The following is a 22,045-nucleotide window of genomic DNA, read 5'->3' as shown; positions in this document are numbered from 1 at the left end:
CATGTACTTAGCTTGATTAAAAAAGTCCTCTTGGAAATAAAATTTATTTTCTTATTTAAAAGTTGAAAAGAAATGGCAGGGTAAATTCTAGTAGGGAGGAAGGAAATGGAAGAATTCTCAGAATAATCAGCTTCAGGCTTTTTATAGAGTAAGTATTATTTTCTTATTGGATTTCAAGCATTCATGTTAGTACAGTAAAAATATCACTTTAATGCCAAATGTAAAGGCTATTAAAATACCATTATGTGAATTCTGAAATAGATTTTTTACTGCAGGAAGATACTCTCTAATTCTCTAGGCGTCACATTCATGAGTTTTCAAGTATTCTATAATGCCTGCTTTGCATGTATAGGAAACACCGAATTAGCTGCAGGGAGCTCAGTGACACATGTCTCTGGCATCGCCAAGCACAGCCGGGCGCTGTACCAGGAGCCTCCTTCAAGCCACCCCACTGCACTCAAAATCTGAGTTTCATTTAATCTGGAACTAAATGCACAAAAATCCCCAGTGAAGTTTTATTACTTGTTCTCATTATTGCTGGGTAAAGCGATCATGCTAAGCTTTCCCTCTGTTTGGTACCTCGTGGCCTTGCAGTGCCTCTGCCTGATCTCTGACCATCCCTGAATTTACAACCAGGAGTAATCTCCCAAGTGAGGCTTCATTAATTTCACCTGCTCCTTCACTCCTTCAAATCTTTACATAATTAAATCAACATTTCAATAAGTGGCTAAAAAGTGGTTTTAAATGGAAAAGTTTTGGCAGCCTCTTTCCTCACACTCTAATGGCGATAACAACTCAAATGCTTTTAAACAAATCAGTGGTGATACTTCATATTCCTAAAGGCCAAACTTAATCCCTTTGGAATCCAGAAGAGAAGAAACAATTAGTTGCTATTATTTCGTGCCAGCAGTATGCAAAAAGTGGAGCCAGAATGCAACCATTCTGCTTAAAATGCAGCCATTTTCTTCATGTAAATACAATAAGATCCCACAGGGACCTTGTTTCAACACTTTGTCCATGAAATCATACTATTTAATAGCACCACACTAGGTATGATGATGGAGGAGTGTTAACTATCATCAACAAGATCAAAAATTTGCAAACTGGGGTCACAAAAAGCGAGAAACGATATTTATCTTCTAGCTTTTGAACAGCATTTCTTACAAACAAAGCTAGCAATCTTATTTTTTTATTAATGAGAACAGAGATGCAGTAAAGTTGCTACCACCTTTGTTTCACAAGAACTGGCAATGCTTCATATTGAAAAATAAAAGAAGAGCTTACAAATAAAACCCACCTGGTTAGTATAAACTCTGATCATTAAGCTCTTTTGAGGGACTGATGGAATACCAAGTGACAAAAAGATAAGCCTTCAGTTCCCCACCTATCTCCAGGTAACATTTTCCTTAGATATTTAAATGCAGGACGGATGTGAGAGATGGCACAATCTTTCTTTTTCTGGAAGCTCAGCTCCCAGAAGTGAGTGACATTAGCCATCCCCGACACTCACTGTGTCCTGACAGCAAAACCCAAGCCCAGACAGTGGAGACACCACAGACTCACTGTTAAGAGGGAGGACTGCACTACACGAGGTTCTCCTGAGGCTGCCCTGTGCCTGGGAACAGCCCTAGACTGCACTAATGACCTGGACAGGGGAAGAGAATAAGCCTATTAAAATCTACAACCATGAAAGTGGGAGGAAACATCTCCTAGACTGCTGGAGGATAGTCTCAGGAGTTGGAACGATTTAGAGGGATGAAACTCCTTGCCAAATTTCATGTAACAATATGGTAAATGCTGTGCTACCAGACACAGAGCTTGGCAAACACCAGGTTAGTCTGCAAGGCTTCTTTTTTCGGTCTAGCCAAGCTGTTAGTTTTACAAAATGTCATATTTGTTTGTTGGTTGGTTGGTTTCAGGCCAATTAATTAGACATTTTAAATCACCTGAGGTTTTTATTAACGTGAGCTACTTAATGAGGATATGTGAGAGGCACAGGAATAATTGTCTCACCTACGATTAGAAAAATAACTATTAAGCAGAAAAGCATCTGGGATACTGTACAGCACAAAGTAAAATATGAAGTGCAATATCGTTGCAAAACAGATAGTTATCATAGTACCTTAGATAAAACACCCAGGGCAAAGCAGCCTTCCTGGCCTCAGCCAGGTGGGCTGCACACAGCTTGGACACTGCTATCCCAGAAGTGGTGGGAGGCAGCTGGAAAATCCAGGGAAGCTCAGCAAGAGGGGTCAAAAGCCTGTAAAACACTGTCTGTGAAGAAAAACTAAATCAACATTTATAACAAGCTTTCAGCTTGAAAAAAGAGCTACAGTATTGAAGCAGTTCTGTGTTCTCTGCCATAATGGAAAGAAAATGCTAGGCTTAAATTGCAAAGGGAATGATTTGGGAGAAAAAAGAAAAAAATTCCTTTCCAATACAGCAAAGAGCAAAAGCACTGACCAAAGGTAAAAAAGAATGCCCACTGCTAGGGGTGTTTAAGAACAATTTCAGTAGGTATAGGAGCTCCAGATTTAGAGGGCAGAGCTACACTGGATAGTCTTTGAATTCACTTCCAGCTCACTGGCTCCAAGACATGCTTCCCATGATGAACAGTAATTAAACAAGACGCATGTTTATACAGTGACACTACACAAATTCAGCATGGTAGTAGTTTAATAAAACTATACCCTTCCCGTGTCCTTCCAAACACTACTGCCTCAAGTTCATCCCTGCATGTTTTACCAGTGAAAGAACCCAAGAGCCACAGACAGCAGATGGCACCACTTGGAGATGTAACAAATATAGTTTGAAACAATTTTAGTTCTCCTCTACTCTCCTAGTCCTACTGGCATTGTGTCATATTCCTTGATTTAATTATAACTGATTATAGAAAGCGGGATTTTTTTCCTCTTTTTTAGCTTTGAAATAAGCTAGGAATTTTTAAATTACACATTTTGAAGGAACATTCTCATATATACACTAGTTGGTTAACTTTTCTTGTTGTAGGTGTCTGTTTCCTTTGCATTTAGAAACTTTCAGATTAGGCTGCATCAGTCCCTGTTGTATCTGAAAGATAAATTATCCCAGTCTTGCAAAAATCCCAGTGAGAAATGGCTTCCTCATGCATTGTGCAGTAGTAAATCTGAGAGTGTCAATAATACCATTTTCATGAGTTTCAGTGAGCAGATTTATGTATAAAATTAAATACATGTCTGTTTTTCATGTTTGAAATCAAAATGAATGTGAGCGTAAATTTTGGAACAGGAAACCTCTCTTTTACATGGGAAAATACATGTTAATTTTAAAAAAACAGTCTGATTTTCCTTTTTGTACACAAAATAATTTCAAAACAGCTACATATCCTCGTTTAAGAAATGTGTCTATATTAAGCTTTAGAATGAAAGCACATTTGGAAATGAGGGGCAGAATCTGCAAGCACAAAAAAAGAAGCCTTTTTATATAGCTGTTGAGATATATCAGGTCAACAATCTGGAAAGCAACTGCATATCCTTCAGTATGGTAAACAGAGAGCACCAGAGGGTTTGGATTGTCTTCCTTCTATTACTTGTGAAGTGGTTTGTCACTTAGGAATTGTCTTTTCCCAAGGACAGCATCTCTGCAGACAGACTCAGGCAGCAGCAGGGACAGAGCTCACTTACAACAAGAAATGGAAAAATTAAAGGCAAACCAGATGGCTTTCATAATATGTAGCATGAGAATTAATACAGAGTAGAGAAAAAACCAGAATTATATTCTCACCTCCATAGATTCCTTGCTCTACCACCATTCTAAAGGTACCTCTGGTAGCATGGCCCCATTGACGGCCATCAACTTAGTAACAGAACTGAGGATATGTCACAAAAAAGTGATTTATAAGAATAGCCAGATAAGAAATTATCTTGTGCATTTCTTTTGATCGTAAAAAGACCATGTAATGCATGTATTTCAGGCAAAAACAGATGGACTTTGTTAGCAATGACACCTAAAGCTATTAAACCCAAAATAAGAGCAGGAATTCACCTTTCCTTTGTGCTTACAGCAGCATGGGCTATGGGAATCTATTAAAATTTAAAATGTGCCAACAGCATATTTGTGGGTAAAAAGCATTCATATGAGAAAACGCTAAGAGGCATAAAATGAAACTACTTTTATTTTTGTTGACAGTCCATATTGCTTTATGAATTTCTACTCAGTAAATGATTCAATATTTGCCTTTCAAACACTGCAGGCAACTTTTTCCCACTGAACTGAAATTTAAATCAGAATAGAGAGGGTTTGCGTGCCATTATTTTTGTTTAGACTACTAATGAACTTCTATAATGAAACTTCTTTGGCATATGAGAATTGGAAAGCTTTATTTTATAAAGTTTAAATTTTGAATTAAAGAACATAGAAAGAAAGATAGCTACTCCTAACACTTGTTTACCTAAGTTTTTAAAGTATAGTAAACAGTCTAAACCATATTTTTATACAAGCAGATGGACATATACAGCAGCTAGAAGATAATCAAGCAGCTCTTCATAGGATGATAATTTTCCCAAATACGCAGTTGCTTCTGGAAGCTTATAGAAATTCCTATTCAGATAAACATGTATCTCGAAGTTTAACAAGAATAAAAATCTTAGCCTGACAGGTAACCTAGATTATCAATAATGCTGTCCCGCCATCCATTGATTTTCAAACATAACAGCTCTCCTAGGATCTCACTGGGTCTTATGACAAACGAACAATAAATGGTTTGGTTAACAACAACAAAAAAAAGAGTATGTGAAGACATGTCATTCCAGCAGATATTTTGTATGTAATGCACTTGCATTGAAAAACAGATCAGCTGATACAGCAGCCACTGTCTTGTCCTGCTTTCCCATGGTTCCCTCTTCCCTGAAACTATAAGCCACTGACAGAAATTTCCTTGCAACTAAATAAACCATTCACACCAAAACAGTGTGGGCTAGCCATTTCCACTATAAACCAATAAATAGGCTTAAGATCCTATTTTTTCAACAAAACTAGGCAGTATTTTTAGGCAAGTTCATTCTGAGTTAACAGCAAAGCTAGCACCTTGGAGACAGTGGGACAGAGGCCTTCTCCTGACAGACAAGGCACAAAATGCTGATGGTCCTCAGCCCACAGAAATGCAAATGCCCGGTCAGGCAAGGGCCACAGAAGGCTCAGATGGGAATTAGGAATGAAATATCAAATCACTAAAACAACACTAAGAAAAAGCAACCATTTCATTAGTCTGCTCTTGGTGGAGATAAAACCAACTAGGTGGGCAGATTACCAGTAATGGTATTCTCTCTAAAATGGAAAGAAGGTGTCAGAAAAGCAAGCCACCCTATCAACATCCAGCTCACATCCCCATCAAATCTAGCACATGCAATCCAGGCTTTACACATTATTCATCCCAACTTCCACATTTCACTGTTGCCTAAACCCTGCCAAAGTGAAAAAACATCCTATCCAAAAAGCAGAGAAGCCAATGCTAGAAGTGGTACACAGTGTACCACTTCATAATGTAGTGTTTAATTAGTAAACATTGATCTCTCTGAGAGACATAATTTGCACTGCACGGTACAGCTTTCTCATTAAAAAGAGGCAAGCATCGCTGCATCTGCATTTCAGAAGCTGAAACACATCACCTTATTCAGAGTATATTTTTTACTACTGCAAATACCTTCTTGGCTGATTAGGATGTCCCACAGATATGCTTTCTTGGGCACAGTGCGTAAAACTCTACTTGTTGCTAGCCCTGGGACTCCTTAAACCCACCTGCCCTATTTTGTAAATGCACTGCCACCAAGAGTTTCATTTCTGTGACTAGTAGGTGGTGCGGGAGAAACTGCTCTCCACTTCTCCTGTTGCCTTCCGATCTTTTTACCAGGAAAGAAAGAAAGAAAAAAGTCTCAGACTTGGTACCTCAGAAAGAGCAGACATTCGACATCTCTTTCAGTGACTCGCTCTCACTGACATCAAGGAGAGCTTTCCTGAAATCCTTTGCAGGGGGTGGATGTCTCTCTGAGCTGCAAAATACCAGCACCTGCTCCAGCCTTTGGAAAGTATCTTTAATGGTTCAAAGTAAAAAGGCAAGTTTCAGAGACTGAAGCATTAAGTTACTGCGTGTGCTCACTAGACTGTGTGGGACTAAGCATGGGATGCCGGGAGATGTTGCACACCTGAACAAGGGCTTACAGTGACAGAGCAAAATGTCTGTCAGGGAATGCATGTGAGTGTGCTCAAGCTTGAGGAAGATAGTAAAATCTTTTCAAGGTGACAGAAGTCACTCATGGAATATCGTTGCACCTCGTAAACACTCTAGGGAGGGCGAAATCAATGCAGCAAACAAATGGCTCAAACCTTTCAATTGCCCCAAAAGGATACCCATTGAGTTACTGAAATCTCTTTAAATCTTTGTTATAGTTGTCCACCCTATACAGAAGATAGTCCAAAATTATGATGACAGAGTAGCAACAAAAAAATCCTAAAACACGTCAGCAGGAATTACAGTACTTAAAATTCAGGTACGGCACAGAAACTTCCGGAAGCAAGTGAAGAAAGAGGTGAGGAATGACACAGAAGGAAATGGTGTTGAACAGTGGGAAGACAGTCTAAGACTATTCCCGCTCCAAATACCTTTTCAAACTCAAACTCAGTGCTTTTCTATTCATAATCCTGAGTCTGCACAGTGGAAAGCTTCCTTGTACACTGTCGCATGTCACTTCCAGGTGTGAGTTCCCTGGAAGGTGTGCCAATACTGCTCTGGCTGGTCCCAAAGCACATGGAACCAGCAGCAGAGACTCCTGTGGATGCTACTGCTTTCCAAAGACTTTTTCGGGGAGTATGGAAAAAAGATGCAGATTTTCTGTGGCTAAGTCAGCAGGATCTACAGCCAGTTATACTCTGAAGAGAGTAGTATCTGTTTCTCTTTAATAGTGAACACTTAGTTGTTCCTATTACTTTCCCACAAACCAAAAATTCTTTGAAAATGAAGGATCTGCCATCAAAAAATAAAGCAAAAACTGAAGCAAGCTTTCCCGGAACAACCCTCAGAAACAGACTCTGAAGAAGATCCTAGAAATGTCTTTGGCATTAAGTGGTGAAATCTGTCAAAACACAGAGAGCACAGACAGCGGTGGGGCTGGAGGGCAAAGGGGTGACATTGCCATGCTGCACAGCTGTCTCCTATTACTTCCCACTAGAAGAAGACAAACCTGAAAAAGCCCAACTTATCCTTCACAACTAAATCACAGAAACACAATGCACTGGGCCATAGCCATTGACCTGCTCCCTGTGTGCAAGGCTGCCTCTGAACAACACAGCAAAAGGAACGTTTGGTGCTACAGGTGTGAATGTTGTTTGCCGTTTTCATAACCTCAGGAGCAAACACACGGACAAACACAAATATCCAACAAGAGAATCCTCTTCAATTACAAAGCAAGAGACCATTACAGGACTGTGTCAAAATGTAACATTGAAATGATTTACACAAAAGTAATTTTAATTAGGGAAATAAAACAACCTATTAAAGATTAGCAGTGCAATGTTAATGTGATATAACAAGACATAAAGAAGCAACGGAATACAGAACAAAGTTAGATCCTAAGAGATAAACACAGGAAAGGACAACCCATATTTTCAGTTTACCATGATATATCTAGGCATTACAGCAGAGCTGATGCACAAAACTACTTGCAGTGTCAGTAAAATCTTACAATATCTACTTAAGGCATAGAGTAGTGATTAACAGAGAGCAGATTCTTAGTTGGAAATGGGTGTAGATTCAGTAGAATGTCAACAGAACTATGTTAAACTGTAGCAGCTGAGGACAGCATCTGAAAAAAGCATGGATCTCCTAACTTGTGGTGTGGTCATTTGAAAACAATTCTGCAAAAGAAGTTGGAAGAAACAGGACTGCATTTTACTATTTGATTTAAACTCAGAAGCTTTTAAAAGTGGGAATGTAAAAACAAAAAGCTGAGAAAACAAATTTTTGGCAATGCCATTTGACTTGTACAGCAACAGTTGCAAAGGAGCTGCATTCCTTTTCCCACACAAAAAGCAGTAGGCATGATTAAGGTTTAAAACACATACATTTACAGACAAGAACACATAGAATCATCCATGAGCTTAGAATTATGTCAGGATCCAAAATGCGTAAGGCAAATATATACGTTTAAAAGGTTCATGTGATACCACATCAGGGAAGGTTCAAGGTGAGGTTAAAACACTTCTAAAAGGGAGAGATTCCATTTCTCCATCTAGTTGCAATGTTTAACTTTTCTGCAGCAATGGAGGTGAGAGGGGCAACGGTGCAGCATGCACAAAAGCACCCATCCTGTTAGCGGACTTAGCAGTTACAAGAAAATCTCTCAACTCAGAAACTGAGATTTTGCACCTAAGAACACAACTTGCATGAAATCCCTCCTGCTTTTTACTGGTAAGGACACTGAAAAAAGCCAGCATTGCAAACAGAACATTGCAGCCACAGCAGCAAGCAATTCAACACTTAAACTCTTCAACAGACTAAACAGAATTTTCTTTCTAGTTTTATAATTTCATGGTCAATATATCACCATGAGCACTTTACTTGTCTAGCTGGTTGCTAATGTCTCAAAACCAATCTCTTGTTAAAGCTTCAACCATGAAAATCTCTCCACTCAAACTAAAATAAAAGTATGTGTGTACAAGGTAGCCACTTCAAAAATTAAATTTTTTTCTTTTTTAGGAAATTGGCACAGAAAGATGGAGAAGAGCCCAAGTTCTGACCCATTATATCAAACACTAGCCCTTTATTAGTATTGTATGCTATAAAATCTTACAATCAGGAACCCAAAAGCCTTAAAGCAGAGATTTAAAACACCTAACAATGCACGCCCTGCAAAAGTATCTCTGAGTAATGCCCAGACAGCACAGGAACTCTGCTGGGAAGTTTCCTTGTTCCTTTCGTTGACTGTGAGAAATGTTTTTAGAATTTTTTTTCTTTTTTTGCTATCAGCAAAATCCCATTTGAAAACCAAAATTGATGGCTAAAAATAGGATAAAACATTCTGCATGGCTGATGAAATGTAACCCTATTAATTAGACAGCTTAATTTCACAGTCAGTAGGAGCCTAATATTACACTTAAAAATATATGGGATTTTTTGGAAAGTGTCATGCATGAATGCAACTGAAATTGTGCCTTTTCAAACTTTTAATGGCATCAAATTTCATATCTGCAAAAAAAAAACAAACCAAAAATCTTTTTTTTCTCAAAGGCAAGAATATGAGAAGTTTAGAAACTATTGACTAAAGTAAAAGGGCAATGGAAAACTGTTGATGTCTCCCAGATAGACTGAAGTTCACGTGAATTTTAATGCTCAACAAAGGTGCTAACAATAAATTAACTTAGGTAGGTACTCAATTATCCAGTGCTTTCACTACCCTTTCCTACCTCCTTACCCTTTTTTATACTTCTTTACTGCAATGTGGAAACTGAATTTGAAGGAACTGGACAGCACAGACCCTTTGAGAGCTTCCAGGGTCATTCTGCCTTCCTTGCCACCACAGCCAACTTAATCGCAGTGTAACCCCACAATTCATGGATACAGGCTTTGTTGACTGACCCTCCAACTTTGGAGTGAACTCAACTTTGCTAGCAACACATGCTGAGAAGCTCCATAAATGACAGTGAAGGACAGAGCATGAAACAGACACAGAAACATGTTCACGTGTTCAGGAGGAGCAGGGACCTTCTTCAATCCCTGTTTATTTGGATCATTTTTGACAAATAGCATTAGTATCTATGGGGTCAACGTACCATGCAAGAGAGTTACTCAGCACTATGATTTTTTTTTTTTTTTAAGCACCGCTGGTCACATAGTTGTCTATTGTTTTTGTTTTTTGTTTGAAATGATTTTTCTTTGAACTTCTCTATAAATCACAAGGTGAGGAGGTGGGGAAAATAGCTCTCTTGTTCAGCTTCTTACAGCTTCTGGGCTGTCCTGTAACTTGCCTGCCTGGATACTACATAATAACAGCCTGACCCTATGCTCCAGGATTTACCAAGTTTTTTTACAACCCAGATGGGGCTGGCTGGAAATCTTACTAAATATGTCCTGAGACATATATGTGGAAGTGTGAAGAAAGCATGGAAGCAAAATCCATTCGTAACTATACAATTATTAGTAGGAAATGACTGGTGACCAGTCAATGGGGAAGTGTTTGGTGATCATGAGAGGTCATGCAACACTGTCTACTTATTAAACCTGATACATGAGGCAGATCAAAGAGGTATGTGGCAAGGGGGACCTGGTAAAACATGGGGAACGTTGAAAAACTGTTGGGTTTTTTTGATGGGAAACAGGAAAAACAATCTCTATGTAACACAAACAGGACTCTTGAAAAGCCACAGAAATAGCCTATACTTACTTTTGTCTTCCTGGTTTTCTTCTGCTGCTTTGCCTTCCTCTTCCTCCTCCTCCTCCTCCACCTCCTTCTGCTGCGCTTCTTCATGGTGATCGGAGGCACCAACTGAAAGGCTCTGGCAGCAGTGGTTGAAGCCGCTATCCCGAGGCAGAGTGAAACTTCGGGGCTTTCCCCCATTCCCATTCAGCACTTGCATCCGCTCACCCTCCACGAGGGGAAAGGGGCCATAGTGGTCTTGCAGGTGGCACTTCTGGGTGGGCAAGGTTGACTGTCGCCGGTGCTCGGGGGAGACCACAGCCGCCTCAGAGAACACAGAGTCCTCCAGTGGCAGTGTCTGCAGGTAGTGGAGTCCTGAGCTCGTCAGCGGTGTCTCTATGAGGTCCTGCCAGGAGCGCCGCTGGCTCGCCGTCTTGCGCACCGGCGAGTCGGTGGCGCTCCCCGCCACCTCTGGGCGAAACTCCTCATGCGACGACTGCGACTGGGAGGTCTCCGTGGATGAGAGTCGGCTGTGTTTTGGCTCCACATAAGGGCTTGTGCAGCTCATCTACAATGTTAGAAATAGAGCAATTTTCAGATCAATGCAGACCGAGACCTACTGCTAGCAATAATCATGTACTTTTCATTGTTACTGACAGCATCCAGCTTAGTAACAAAGGCACGAAATTGCCTGATTAACCTGCCCTGATCCTAATTTAAGGCATGCACACATCTACACATACCATACCTGTGGGCCAAATACTGATACTTAGTCATAATAAGTATCCTTATTATATCCCTCAGTCTGTAAAATAGGCCAATCCAATTACGTGCAGAAAACTTTGCAGAATATGGCACCATGGATGACACAGAAGAGATGTGCGTGATCCAGTAAAAATCTTAAAAATGCCATCGAAATTCCTGTTGCCATCTAATCTTGCTAAAAATTTCTTTGATATCATCTTTGTAGTGCTTCAGTGCAGTTCAAAGATCTATAATTTTGGATGGTAAAGTATGGCATCAAAATTAAACACCATGAACACTCTCTTCCTCTAGACTTTGCCAATTTCTCAATCCAAATTTTTGCATTTTAAAAACTATATTCAAGTAAGATACATAAGTTAACATTGTCTGCATACATGGACATGAAAATTAAAATAGCCAGTGCAGAATAAGTCTATACTCTGTTTTTGGACCAACAGCTGCTTCAAAAAGAAAACAAATAACAAATCCTCTTTTCTTCTAATTTATAGAGAAACCTACTTTTTCACAACAACAGAACAACTAGTATCAGTGTTTGGGATATAATAGAAAAGATTTTTGTGTTGGCATTTCTGTGGAAATTCAAGCGTAATTTGTTATTATAAAGTTTCACAGTAGAACTGTTGTGCCGTAGAGAAGAGTCTGTGTTGTTACTGAGGTGACAACATTCTGTTAGAGAAGATGATAAGGAGGTGGTGAGGGATTGCATGGATGACTAGGGGTCCATAATTTACGAAGAACAGGAAGAAAGGATTTTGTAACTTAATCCATTTTGTATAGCAGATGGGATTATAAATCCGTGCTCTCTGCACACCAGTGAAAATAGCAACAATGGCTGTTAAAGTTAGGAATGCATTTTACTTAAATGCCTTGAGTCAAGTACTGACCCAAAAAATATGCTGGAGAAAGCCATAATGTGTGCACGCACATGCTTTTAAGCAGGAAAGTAGGTAAAAGTGACACTTTATGTAGTCCTGTACATAACTGTAGGTGACTTACTGAAGGAGGCCGTGGGTATGTGTCATACGGGGGTGGTGGGCTGTCTTGTTTGGGTGTTGATGGAGTGTCGGCTTCCTCCTTATCACTCTCACTCCAGTAATCTACAAGTTACATACAGATCAGATTAAAAACTACCAACACATTTTGATACTCAGAGAATCACTTTCACAAAAGCAAATGGAAACTCCATCCTAGTATTACTGAGAGTTAAATACCAGTCAATGCTGACTCTGTAAATATTAGCTGCTGTAACTTGGAATTGCTTTAATCTAAAGAGGGAAAAGTCAAAACATGAAGAGGTATACTGTCTAACGCCCCATTGTAGAGATATTAAACAACAACCTGCAAAAGAGCCACAAATGGAACTCTTGTACACATCACATAAATGCAACATGAATACAGAATACTCCTAATACAAGTATTGAATTTTCAAGTATATATACAGCCATCAAAATAATTATAATTTTGCATATATTGACTGCAACATACTGAAAGTATTGTTTAAATAAAAAAGATGAAAAACATAACTTGCAAAAGTCTTGTGAACTGTAAATAATATTAACAAATTTAATTAACATCAGCTGACAGATCAAACAGGTAGTGGCTATTGCACACATGACTAATTAATGTTTTTTCTTTATCCATCTTCTCTGTTCTATACCACCATTTAACCAAGCTTTTCAATTCAATTTCTAATAACAAACAATTGCATTTAAATAAGACAGGAAAATTTTATATCATATATGCTTCATAGCACAGTGGCTGCCCTGTTACCCACGCAAGAACGTAAAGGTTATGATATGGTAAGGAAAAATATGACTGATATTTAAGCACAGAGTTCAAAAGATGGATGAGAAAATAAAAAGGACATGGAGTTTGTGAGCTAAATTTAATTGGATATGAGGTTTCAATTTGTCACGAAATCATGTCTTGGCCAAGCACATTTGATATGGTTGGTAGTTTGGTCAAAGGGGAAAAAACATGGAAGAATGTACTACATCGGAATTTGTATTTATTCTGTTGCAAATATTTTTGAGGCAGAACAGCATCTAACTAAATGGATACCAGACCTTAATATTCCTTACAAAAGAAAACTGCTTAACTGCTGACTTACCTCAACATTAATGTTTCTACACATTGTAAGAATTATGCAAACATTTCTGTTGTCGCTTTGTTTCTGATTGCACTACATTCTAGCATTGGGATAAATCATTGTAGAACAGGACAGTTTAGCTCAGACTATTCACCGACTATTTACACTTTGCCTAGTAAATGCTCAATGAACTGTATGACTTACTACTTTCTTGTTAACAGATAAGGAGAAGATTGCTTGTTGCTTCATAAGTGATCTAACTCAAAAATCCAAGTTGGCACAACATGTAATTTTGGCTTTAAAGATGTCTTGTTACCATGATGATTATTGAATTTTATGATTAATTACCTACTGCACGTTATCTTATTCAAGATTTAAAACAAAAACTTATTTTATAATGACTCCGTCTTGGAAAAGTTGTCTCTAAAGTGCTGTATATTTTTAGATGGTAGTAATGGTGGTGGCAGCCTTATTTAGCTATTTATTTTTTCCAAGCCATAACAACTTTATTTTCACTCTGAGTCTCTTGATTTGCTTCCTGCAAGCTTATAGATGAGAGATTCTCTTGAAATGCTACAATAAATAGCATAACTAAAGATTTCATGACCATGAAATAAAATATTCAACAAAAAGTTGCCTCTAGAAATGTGCAAAAAATGAAATTTTGGTGAATAAATGACTAAATCAGAGAAAACTCTTTTTTAAGTCACTCCTAGTTTTAAGAAAACTTGTTTCCAGCAACTGAAAATACCTGAAAATATTGGCATATAAGCATGATTGTTCCTATTGCAGTAAATCCTAATGGCATGACGTGTGGTGAGACCTGTCAGAATTGTATCACTCAGTGAGATCTCTACAGTGTTGGAGCTCAACTGTTTATTCTGAAAATAAAATTTAGCAGCCTCAGTGCAGGTTCAAGTTTTGGCTAAAAATATGAAGGTGCTCTTGCTGTCAATCCCACAAACAACGGAACAGTGTATGATTATGCTTTTGCGCACTTTCCCTCAGACACGGAACTCTGTTGGCAATCTATGGCTTGTCTAGAGAAATTCTGCTGTCACAGGGGTCAAGTTCCAGATGACAAGTATGAAAATAGCTTCCCACCAATTTTTGAAAATGTTCTGCATTTGGCAACTGACTCATTAGAATCTAAAATGTGCACAATGCTGTTGAACACTTGCCATATTTCTCTCTGCAGATTTTGCCAATTCAATGACAAAGAAGCTCAATGCACTAGGCATATCTCAAAAGATTTCTGAATGAGCAATAGACTGCATATATTACAAATATACTACCACTGACCTGACATTTGCCCATTAAATACTTTCTATTTATATGAGCAAGTACTTTTTCTCCGATTTTGTATAACTGGGGAAGCATATAATTTCTCCACTCAAGGAAGGTCCTTGCCATGTTGCTAACATTAATTGTATTTAATATGAAAAGCTGATGTTATTTTTATAAAACTGTTCTGCGCAGAACGTGACATTTTGTTCAGTACTGTACCCACACAATTCGGTGATTTGTACCGCTCTGAAGCACTTGAAATATATTTATGCACTTCAGATTCAGAACTATTCAGCTCCTAATTGAAACAGGTTTGACAACTACTATTGAATTGTTTCACAGGTATTATAAAGTTTTGCTGCGAAGGGCTGAACTGAGCAGAAATAAAAAGACCTTTTGTAAACTCAAATATGGAGATGACAATTGGTACAGTCACTGAATACAGAAAATTCCAGCTTCATAGTTTTTATAATTGAAAAAATGCTTGAAGTGATAGAGGTTCAACTTTGCTAACTTGATGCCTCTGCTAATTAGGGACACTGCTGAGCTGTTTCACAGCCTTTGTGTTGGGAGCCAAGAATAATCACCAGAGGCATAAAACCACTGTATGGCAGTGAGAAGGGAATGTGATACTGACTCCCACACTAAATGCAACTAAGCAACACAAAGAGGATATAGTTTTACCTACCTGTATATGATAAATCAATTTGAGTGAATGGCATTAGCGTGGTAACAAAGCTCTGTCAGTGCCTGGGATATAATTTCAGTAGTAACTGGGGGTCTCACTGACTATCTTCAATACTTTAACAATAGGTAACGTGAGGCCTGAATCCACATGATCGCATGTCTAAGAGCTGGATCATCTGCTATTTTATTACTCAGTGACTGCTTGGTAGCAAAAATATTTCTCCACAATCCATCTGGATTTTGAAAGGTGTATCATGTCTGCAGTTGTGCATGTGGATGGCGTTAGCGTAACTGTTCATACACCTTTTCCCTTATTAACCCACATTATTATAATTCTACTGCCAACCTGCTGTCAGTAAAAGTTTGAATTTGGCTTTGAATGCTAACATGGAGGATTTTCTGGACAACTCCAAGATCCAGAGTGTGTTCACAGACTCTTCAAGCAGTGACAGATGGTATACAGGTCACTCAAAACTAGTTATTGCAGTACTGCCTGGGGAGTACAGATTCCCAAACTGATTTCGAAGTCTGGTGAGACACTGAGAACGTGACTGGAGGAACAGTGAGTATGGTGCTGCTATCCTGGGCTGTGTGAATGCAGAGGGCCTGGTGTTATGAATGACATCCTGTGCCAAGGACCATACCAGACTAAAAGAGGGTGTAAGTAAAACTCCCAGGATAAGCATCTGCACTTACAGGAAGACATGATTAGAAATGCAGCAACAGCAAGCACAACCTAGTTATGTGTGAGAATGACAGAGCACTCAAACCCCCTCCCATGTACACTGCTACCACTGAACCGCAGGAGTATGCAGTAAGCCACTGCTCTTCAGTTGCAGGCTGACCCCTCTAGGATGCTCTGTGGTGAGGAAATCAGGGTATGAATCAAGGTAGGCATAATCTTCTGATGCTGTCTTTTAATCTTTTGCCACTATAGAATATCCTACCCTCTCAATGTTTCTACCTGGCTACCAAAGTCACCCTTGCTTCTCACCAGGGAATGGATTTTTTTGCAGTGTCTCCCAGGATACTGGCACCGCAGCAACACGTTGCAAAGAGACAGAACTTGTGAATCTTCCTCCACGCTGTACCAGACAAGGACAGGGCTAAGGCTGATGTCACATAGCTCGGTACCAAACCATAACTTTTGGGGACAAGGAGGACACTACGTGGCAAATTTTGAAGCCTAGTGATAGCCTTTTGAACAGAACTCTTCCTGAATAATGGTTAGAAATACAGTCTTTGTAAAGAAAAGTCCAGATTAAATACATTGCTGCTGCAGCTCTGAGCTATAAACTTGTTGGGCCAAAAGGTAGAACCTTACTGATGAAGGCTGCAGAGCCACTTAAGAAATGAGGGCTTGACTTAGTGGGCAGCAGACAGACAGGCATCTGGATAAGCTCTGGATCATCATGACCACTGCAATATTTTGGTGCCTACTGTCAGGTACACCTGTAAAAAAGAGCATAGATTCCAAAACCAGCTGCTTGCCAAAACAGCTAGCTGGATAGGGACACTTCTGTGGATCCACGTCACTAGCAGTTCTAGGAAACAAGCTCTCCAATGCAACTGAGGACTGACCCTTTCTTTTTCCTGTCTGTGAACAGGTTTTGTACTGCAGCAAAATAAAGCAAAGTGACTCATTATTTTATATATTTTTAAAGCCCATGAAATATCAGACTTAAACAAATATTCTGTAAACCTACAACTCCAAATGAAATGCCAACATGGGTTTAGCATGCACCTCAATATAGCAAAACCAGTAGAAATCACAAAAAATTAAACGGCTTTAAAATTAAAGTCTTTACGGGAAAGCCAGTTCTGTGAACAGGCTTTAGTGTAATGGTTTGTTCCTGAGCCCAATTCCACGCATTCCTGCTCAAATTGAATTCAAACACCAACTGCAATATTTAAAAATTATTTTTTGTTTTGCAGATTCTTAAGTTTCTTCCAACTGGGGACACAGACTCCTTGGTACCATATACCAGAGCTTAACGGCAGGATATTTGTTGCTTTTAACTACCTTCTGCAGCCTTCTCAGAAATAATCCAAGTGTCTGTGTACCAGAATCTAAAGGAGCTAATCAAAACCCCTGAGAGAGAAGGAACTCTCTAAAGCAACAGTAGTAACAGCCATAGGCGAATTGCTCTCATATGACAAGAATGAGGCCTGATACACACCAGAGAAAAAAATAGCAGATGAACTTGTGATAAGAACTGAGAGAAGAAAAGAAAATAACATATTACCTTGCTCTTGTTTGATCCTCTCTCTTTCTGCATAGCCAGCAGCAAGCATGTTAATTCTGTTTAGCCATCTGAAATAATATTAAAAAAAGCAGTGATACCAACCCAGCTTCTTAATTTTTCGGGTGCATTTCTACAAAAAACAAAGTTAGAAGCATCTGAAGGAGACTGAAGACAACATTATTTTTCATACTAGACAGCTGTTTTCTTTGATACTCTTACTCAGGGAGTCTCCAAAGATCTATGATTTTGCTGTTGAACAAATTGTTTGCACAGCAAAGATTTTATTTCAAATGGAAACCCAAGTATGATGTCAAGCATTTGCAAAATAAAGGTTTGGAGGTAATCAAAAAGCTAATAAGTCTGCTACTTACAGATATGCCCTCGCACTGGTTCTCCTGCTGTTCCATTTTCTTAAACATAAACACCACTTTTCAGAGATTTAAGCAATATTTTAGGGCCTGACTTGGCAACTTAGCAGAGGAACAGAGCAGAAACCAACAATAAAAAGAACAAGTTCACTCCCAAACAGACAGTGAAGTTTAATTATGCCATTATGTGTTTTAGAGCTTACCTACAGAGCCGAGTACAAAGAGAAGGAGGCATATTAGAATTCAGTTCTGTGTTCATGTCAGAGAAGCACGGTGAGAAAAGACATTTGCCTCAATTTAATTCACATCTAAGGCTTTATCCTCAACTTAGACCTGAAAAATTCCTTCCATAAGCTGCACAAATTTTAAAAAAAAGCCAACCCCAAACTATTGCTATTCTCTTCTAGCAGGGCTGTCATTGCCAAGCGTACGCTCAACTGCCTGTAGCAACCCGCCCTCTTACCCCATGGGGAAGTATATTCAGTATCCAAATGTTTACATCAAATTAAGTCCTCCATCAATGAGGCTTTAAACCAGCACCACAATCTCCTGCAGTTGTCCATTCCATGGTAGACCTGGAATTACTTGCTCCACTCATCTCAGAGACAGGATTTGAGAGGCCTGGTTTACCAACTTACTGTTTTGCAATTTTATGGAATACTGGCATATATGGAAGGACAACCGAAGTCAGGTTTGTGTTTTCTTCTGGAATGTGAAACCCCTGTTTCAGAAAACTGTGCCTGATGGGTTTCATTTGCATACTGTATGCATGGAAAAATGATGTAGAATTGTCTCAGCAAGGGATACACCTTTGTAATCACTCCTGCAAGCTACCCTTCAAGACATTGGAGTTCAAGGTGACCAGGTATCAGATCTTAAAATACAGTTGCTCTCCTCAAAATTAATTTCTGTCACTATCCTTCCATAAACAGTGACCTGATGTATGATCTGTAAATCCCATTAGTGGCCCATAAATCCTTGCACATTGGGAAGAAAGCTAGAGATTTACTCCTGAAGTGATTACAGAATACTTCATGTTAGCATACTACCAAAATTTTTGTCAGAAGAATAGAGAAGCTGAAGAAGACACTTAAAATTTCAGTTGTAATTGTTACGAACTACCGAACAGAAATCCAACAAATCACGTCTCAGACAATGATTTCACAGCTTCACAGCAGAAAGGTGACCCACTAAAAAGCCATCTTTTAGGTTCATGTTCCTGATACGAGAAGGCTTTCTTTGGGGAATAAAGCTCAGCTGTCTTTTCAGCTCTGCCAGCCCAGATCAGAGGCACTGAGGCAGCAACCTCACCCAAAGCACTCCAGCCCTGTGCTGCTGAGGAACCAGCAAAGGCCATAGACTTCTCCATATCCAAAGGGTGAAGCAGCACAAGAAGACAAGCATCTGCTGTGCCAAATGGCATGGCAGACGGTGGAGGTGGCCCTTTGTTTGCCTCTCACCTATTTTGGATTTCACATTCCCAGTTCAGCTCACAGCTTACCATCCTCCAACGCAGCCAGCACGGAACAGCCACTTACTGAACCCCTTTGAATAGGGATGCACAAAGTATTAGATAGACATAAAAGTTTTCCTGTTGGAAAACTTCATTCTGTCCTAAATATGCATTTTGTGTTAACTGTGTGTGAGGGTGAGGTAACCAATTAAATTAACAAACACTTTATTGACAGTCAGTTGATACTGCTTTGAGCCATGATAGATGATTGTTTCCAGAAAAATGTTATTTCCTCAGAAGTGTAGTCTGATGATAACCCTGGAAATGTATATCAGTGTGAGAGAGAGAGACAGCAGTCTGACTTCAAATTTAGTGACTTTCTGCAGGTCATGATCTGTGTCATGGTTTGGAATACCACCTGCAGTGCCAGTGGGGTGAATGAGGAGGTACTGATGTGGCTGTAAACCATTAACAATCATGGCTTTTGAGCACTCTACTAGTTTAGAAACTAAAAGTATGATATTGACTTCCGCATATTTTCTGATATGTGGCTGCCAAAGCTTCTTCAGATATTGTTAGATTGGGTATGGTTAGAGAATTAATACTATTTTAATATCCGTGACTAAGTTATGATTCACTGAAGTTAGAATCATATAGAAAATCCAGCACACTGGGCTTGTATCACAGGCAAACATAAAGATCTCCTGCAGAACAGGAGAGGAGTAAAACAAGCTCACTTTACAACGCACTGGGGACAAAAGTTCAAGTGTTTAGTTATAGAAATACTCCTTACTATGAATATTAAAAGATACCAAGCTCCAGGAACTGGGAAGGTTTAAACCTTTCTTCCCTGTGGTGCGCCGTGTCCTGGCAGCCACTGTAACTTGTAGAGGGTGAGAGGCCAAGAAAATATTCCTTCCTTACTGCACACACAGCTTTAATTTTCTTGTGAAAATTATAAAATCTATTTGTTATGCACGACAATAAATATAGTGGCACTGGCAGCTTTAGCAGTTATCTAAGTTTAATAACAGATCCATTTCTTGTCAGTATTTAGGGAAAAGAATGTTATTATAAAAAGAATTAAAAAAAACTCCTAATCTTTCTGTAAACCTGTAGCTTCTGTAAAATACAATGCACGGTACCGGCACTATCACAGAATAGTAGGAAACATTTTTTCTGTCTTATCTCATGCTCCAGGTATATGCAATACTTTTAATCAAAGCAGGGTGTCAAATTGTCCTTAATCATAAAGCTCGAAGACACAGGATGAACTTGCTAAATAGGAATATGGGTACCTTACAGTGTCTGTAAGCACATTGCAGTTTAACTGGAATGAAGAGCCTTGTAAATAATGTAGGAGAATTTTTAGAGGCAACCTTCAGTGAAATCTTCCAGAGACAATCTCATGCACTAATACTACAAGCTGACTTGTCATCTTCTCTCTTGATCACAGAACTACACTAAGGAAGACAATCCTTCAATCTGCAATTGAAGAAAATCCTCAATGTCACGAAAAGAGAAAGAGGACAGCTCAGTTACAGTAGGTCAATAAAGTTCTCAGACAAATATCCCACATGAAGCTACTGACTATATTTCCCTACCTAGAAGATATAAATTTGGCAGCCATACGTGTCATAAGTTTGAAAATGGACAGTTTAGAACAAAAAGGAAGAATAAGAGCATTGTGAGTAAACTGGCCAATCTTGCAGCATTAGCCTCTGAGCTGATGAATTTTGGAGTAAAGAACAAAATAGTCCATCAAGCATCAGGCACAGTTAATATGGAAAATCAAAATAAACTACATATATATATATATATATATATATATGTATGTTATATATATCGAGTAGAAATATATGGACTGTCTTCTGCATCAGACTATTTGCTTGGAATGGGAATAACAAGGAATTTCCATGCAAGAAGTTTCTATGACTATAGATTTTCACTAGCAGAACAATACTTTGCATCAATAAAGGATATTCTGTCCTTCTGCTCGCCCAGACTAAGCACGTTATATGGATTGAAAGGACACTTTTGCTGGTGCAACCATGCAGACAGAAGGAGCTTCAAATGCCACAACAATCAAGTTCAGTGATCATAGTGCTCCAGACTCCTTACCAGCATAATGGTGTGGCACAGTCATAAAAGTAGTAAGAAAATTTGAATAGTAACAGAGTTACGTGAGATGAAAGTCCCCATTTTATGTTAGTAGATACACCCAAACAGAAACTTCATATCCTGCATACACTCCTTTTTTAAAAAAAAAACTACTTAATACTAACTTTATACAAGGGATGAAAGAATTGAACCATTTTGAACTTTCAGTTAGACTATGCATGTGTTTTTTTACCTAGGTTTCTTGTGCTGCAAGTACAGACAGAACTGAAATGACTGTGACACATAATTAAAATGTATGTCAGAAACCTGCCAAAAAAGAACAGAAATTGATCTGAACAGTCTTAATTTAACTTAATAACTTGATTCTGTGTTTGACTTCAGCTAGGTTACAAAATGTTTTTAGACAGAAAGTATTATCTCTGTATTTGAAAGATTATTTTTCAGTAACCCACCTTTTTTTTTTCCAGTATATTGAGTTAATTCAATGTTTGTGAAAGGGAACTACTTTTTCTAATACATTAAACAAGGAGAAAAAATATGGCGAGAGTCTGGTGTCAAATCAGGTGTAAGAATTTCAAGTAATTCCATTTGACAGAGTTGCTTAAAATTTACATGTATATACCTCAGATCAAAATTAAGTCAAG

At 38.8% G+C, this 22,045-nt stretch overlaps 1 protein-coding gene across 5 annotated transcripts in view; it reads right to left on the bottom strand.

Moving 5' to 3' along the window:
* CNKSR2 (connector enhancer of kinase suppressor of Ras 2) overlaps nucleotides 1-22,045 on the bottom strand; it is a 212,211-nt gene that overhangs the window by 28,668 nt on the left and 161,498 nt on the right. For all 5 annotated transcript variants that reach the window (XM_054059353.1, XM_054059361.1, XM_054059366.1 and 2 more), the window contains 3 exons: nucleotides 17,460-17,527; nucleotides 12,147-12,247; nucleotides 10,413-10,953 (listed from right to left, as the gene is read on the bottom strand). In XM_054059353.1, the coding sequence (XP_053915328.1) occupies nucleotides 10,413-10,953; nucleotides 12,147-12,247; nucleotides 17,460-17,527 (710 nt within the window). The remainder of the gene's footprint in view (nucleotides 1-10,412; nucleotides 10,954-12,146; nucleotides 12,248-17,459; nucleotides 17,528-22,045) is intronic.

This window comes from Cuculus canorus, chromosome 1 (genome assembly GCF_017976375.1).
Source record: "Cuculus canorus isolate bCucCan1 chromosome 1, bCucCan1.pri, whole genome shotgun sequence".
NCBI classification, from domain to species: domain Eukaryota; kingdom Metazoa; phylum Chordata; class Aves; order Cuculiformes; family Cuculidae; genus Cuculus; species Cuculus canorus.
This window is presented reverse-complemented; position numbering and strand designations above follow the sequence as displayed.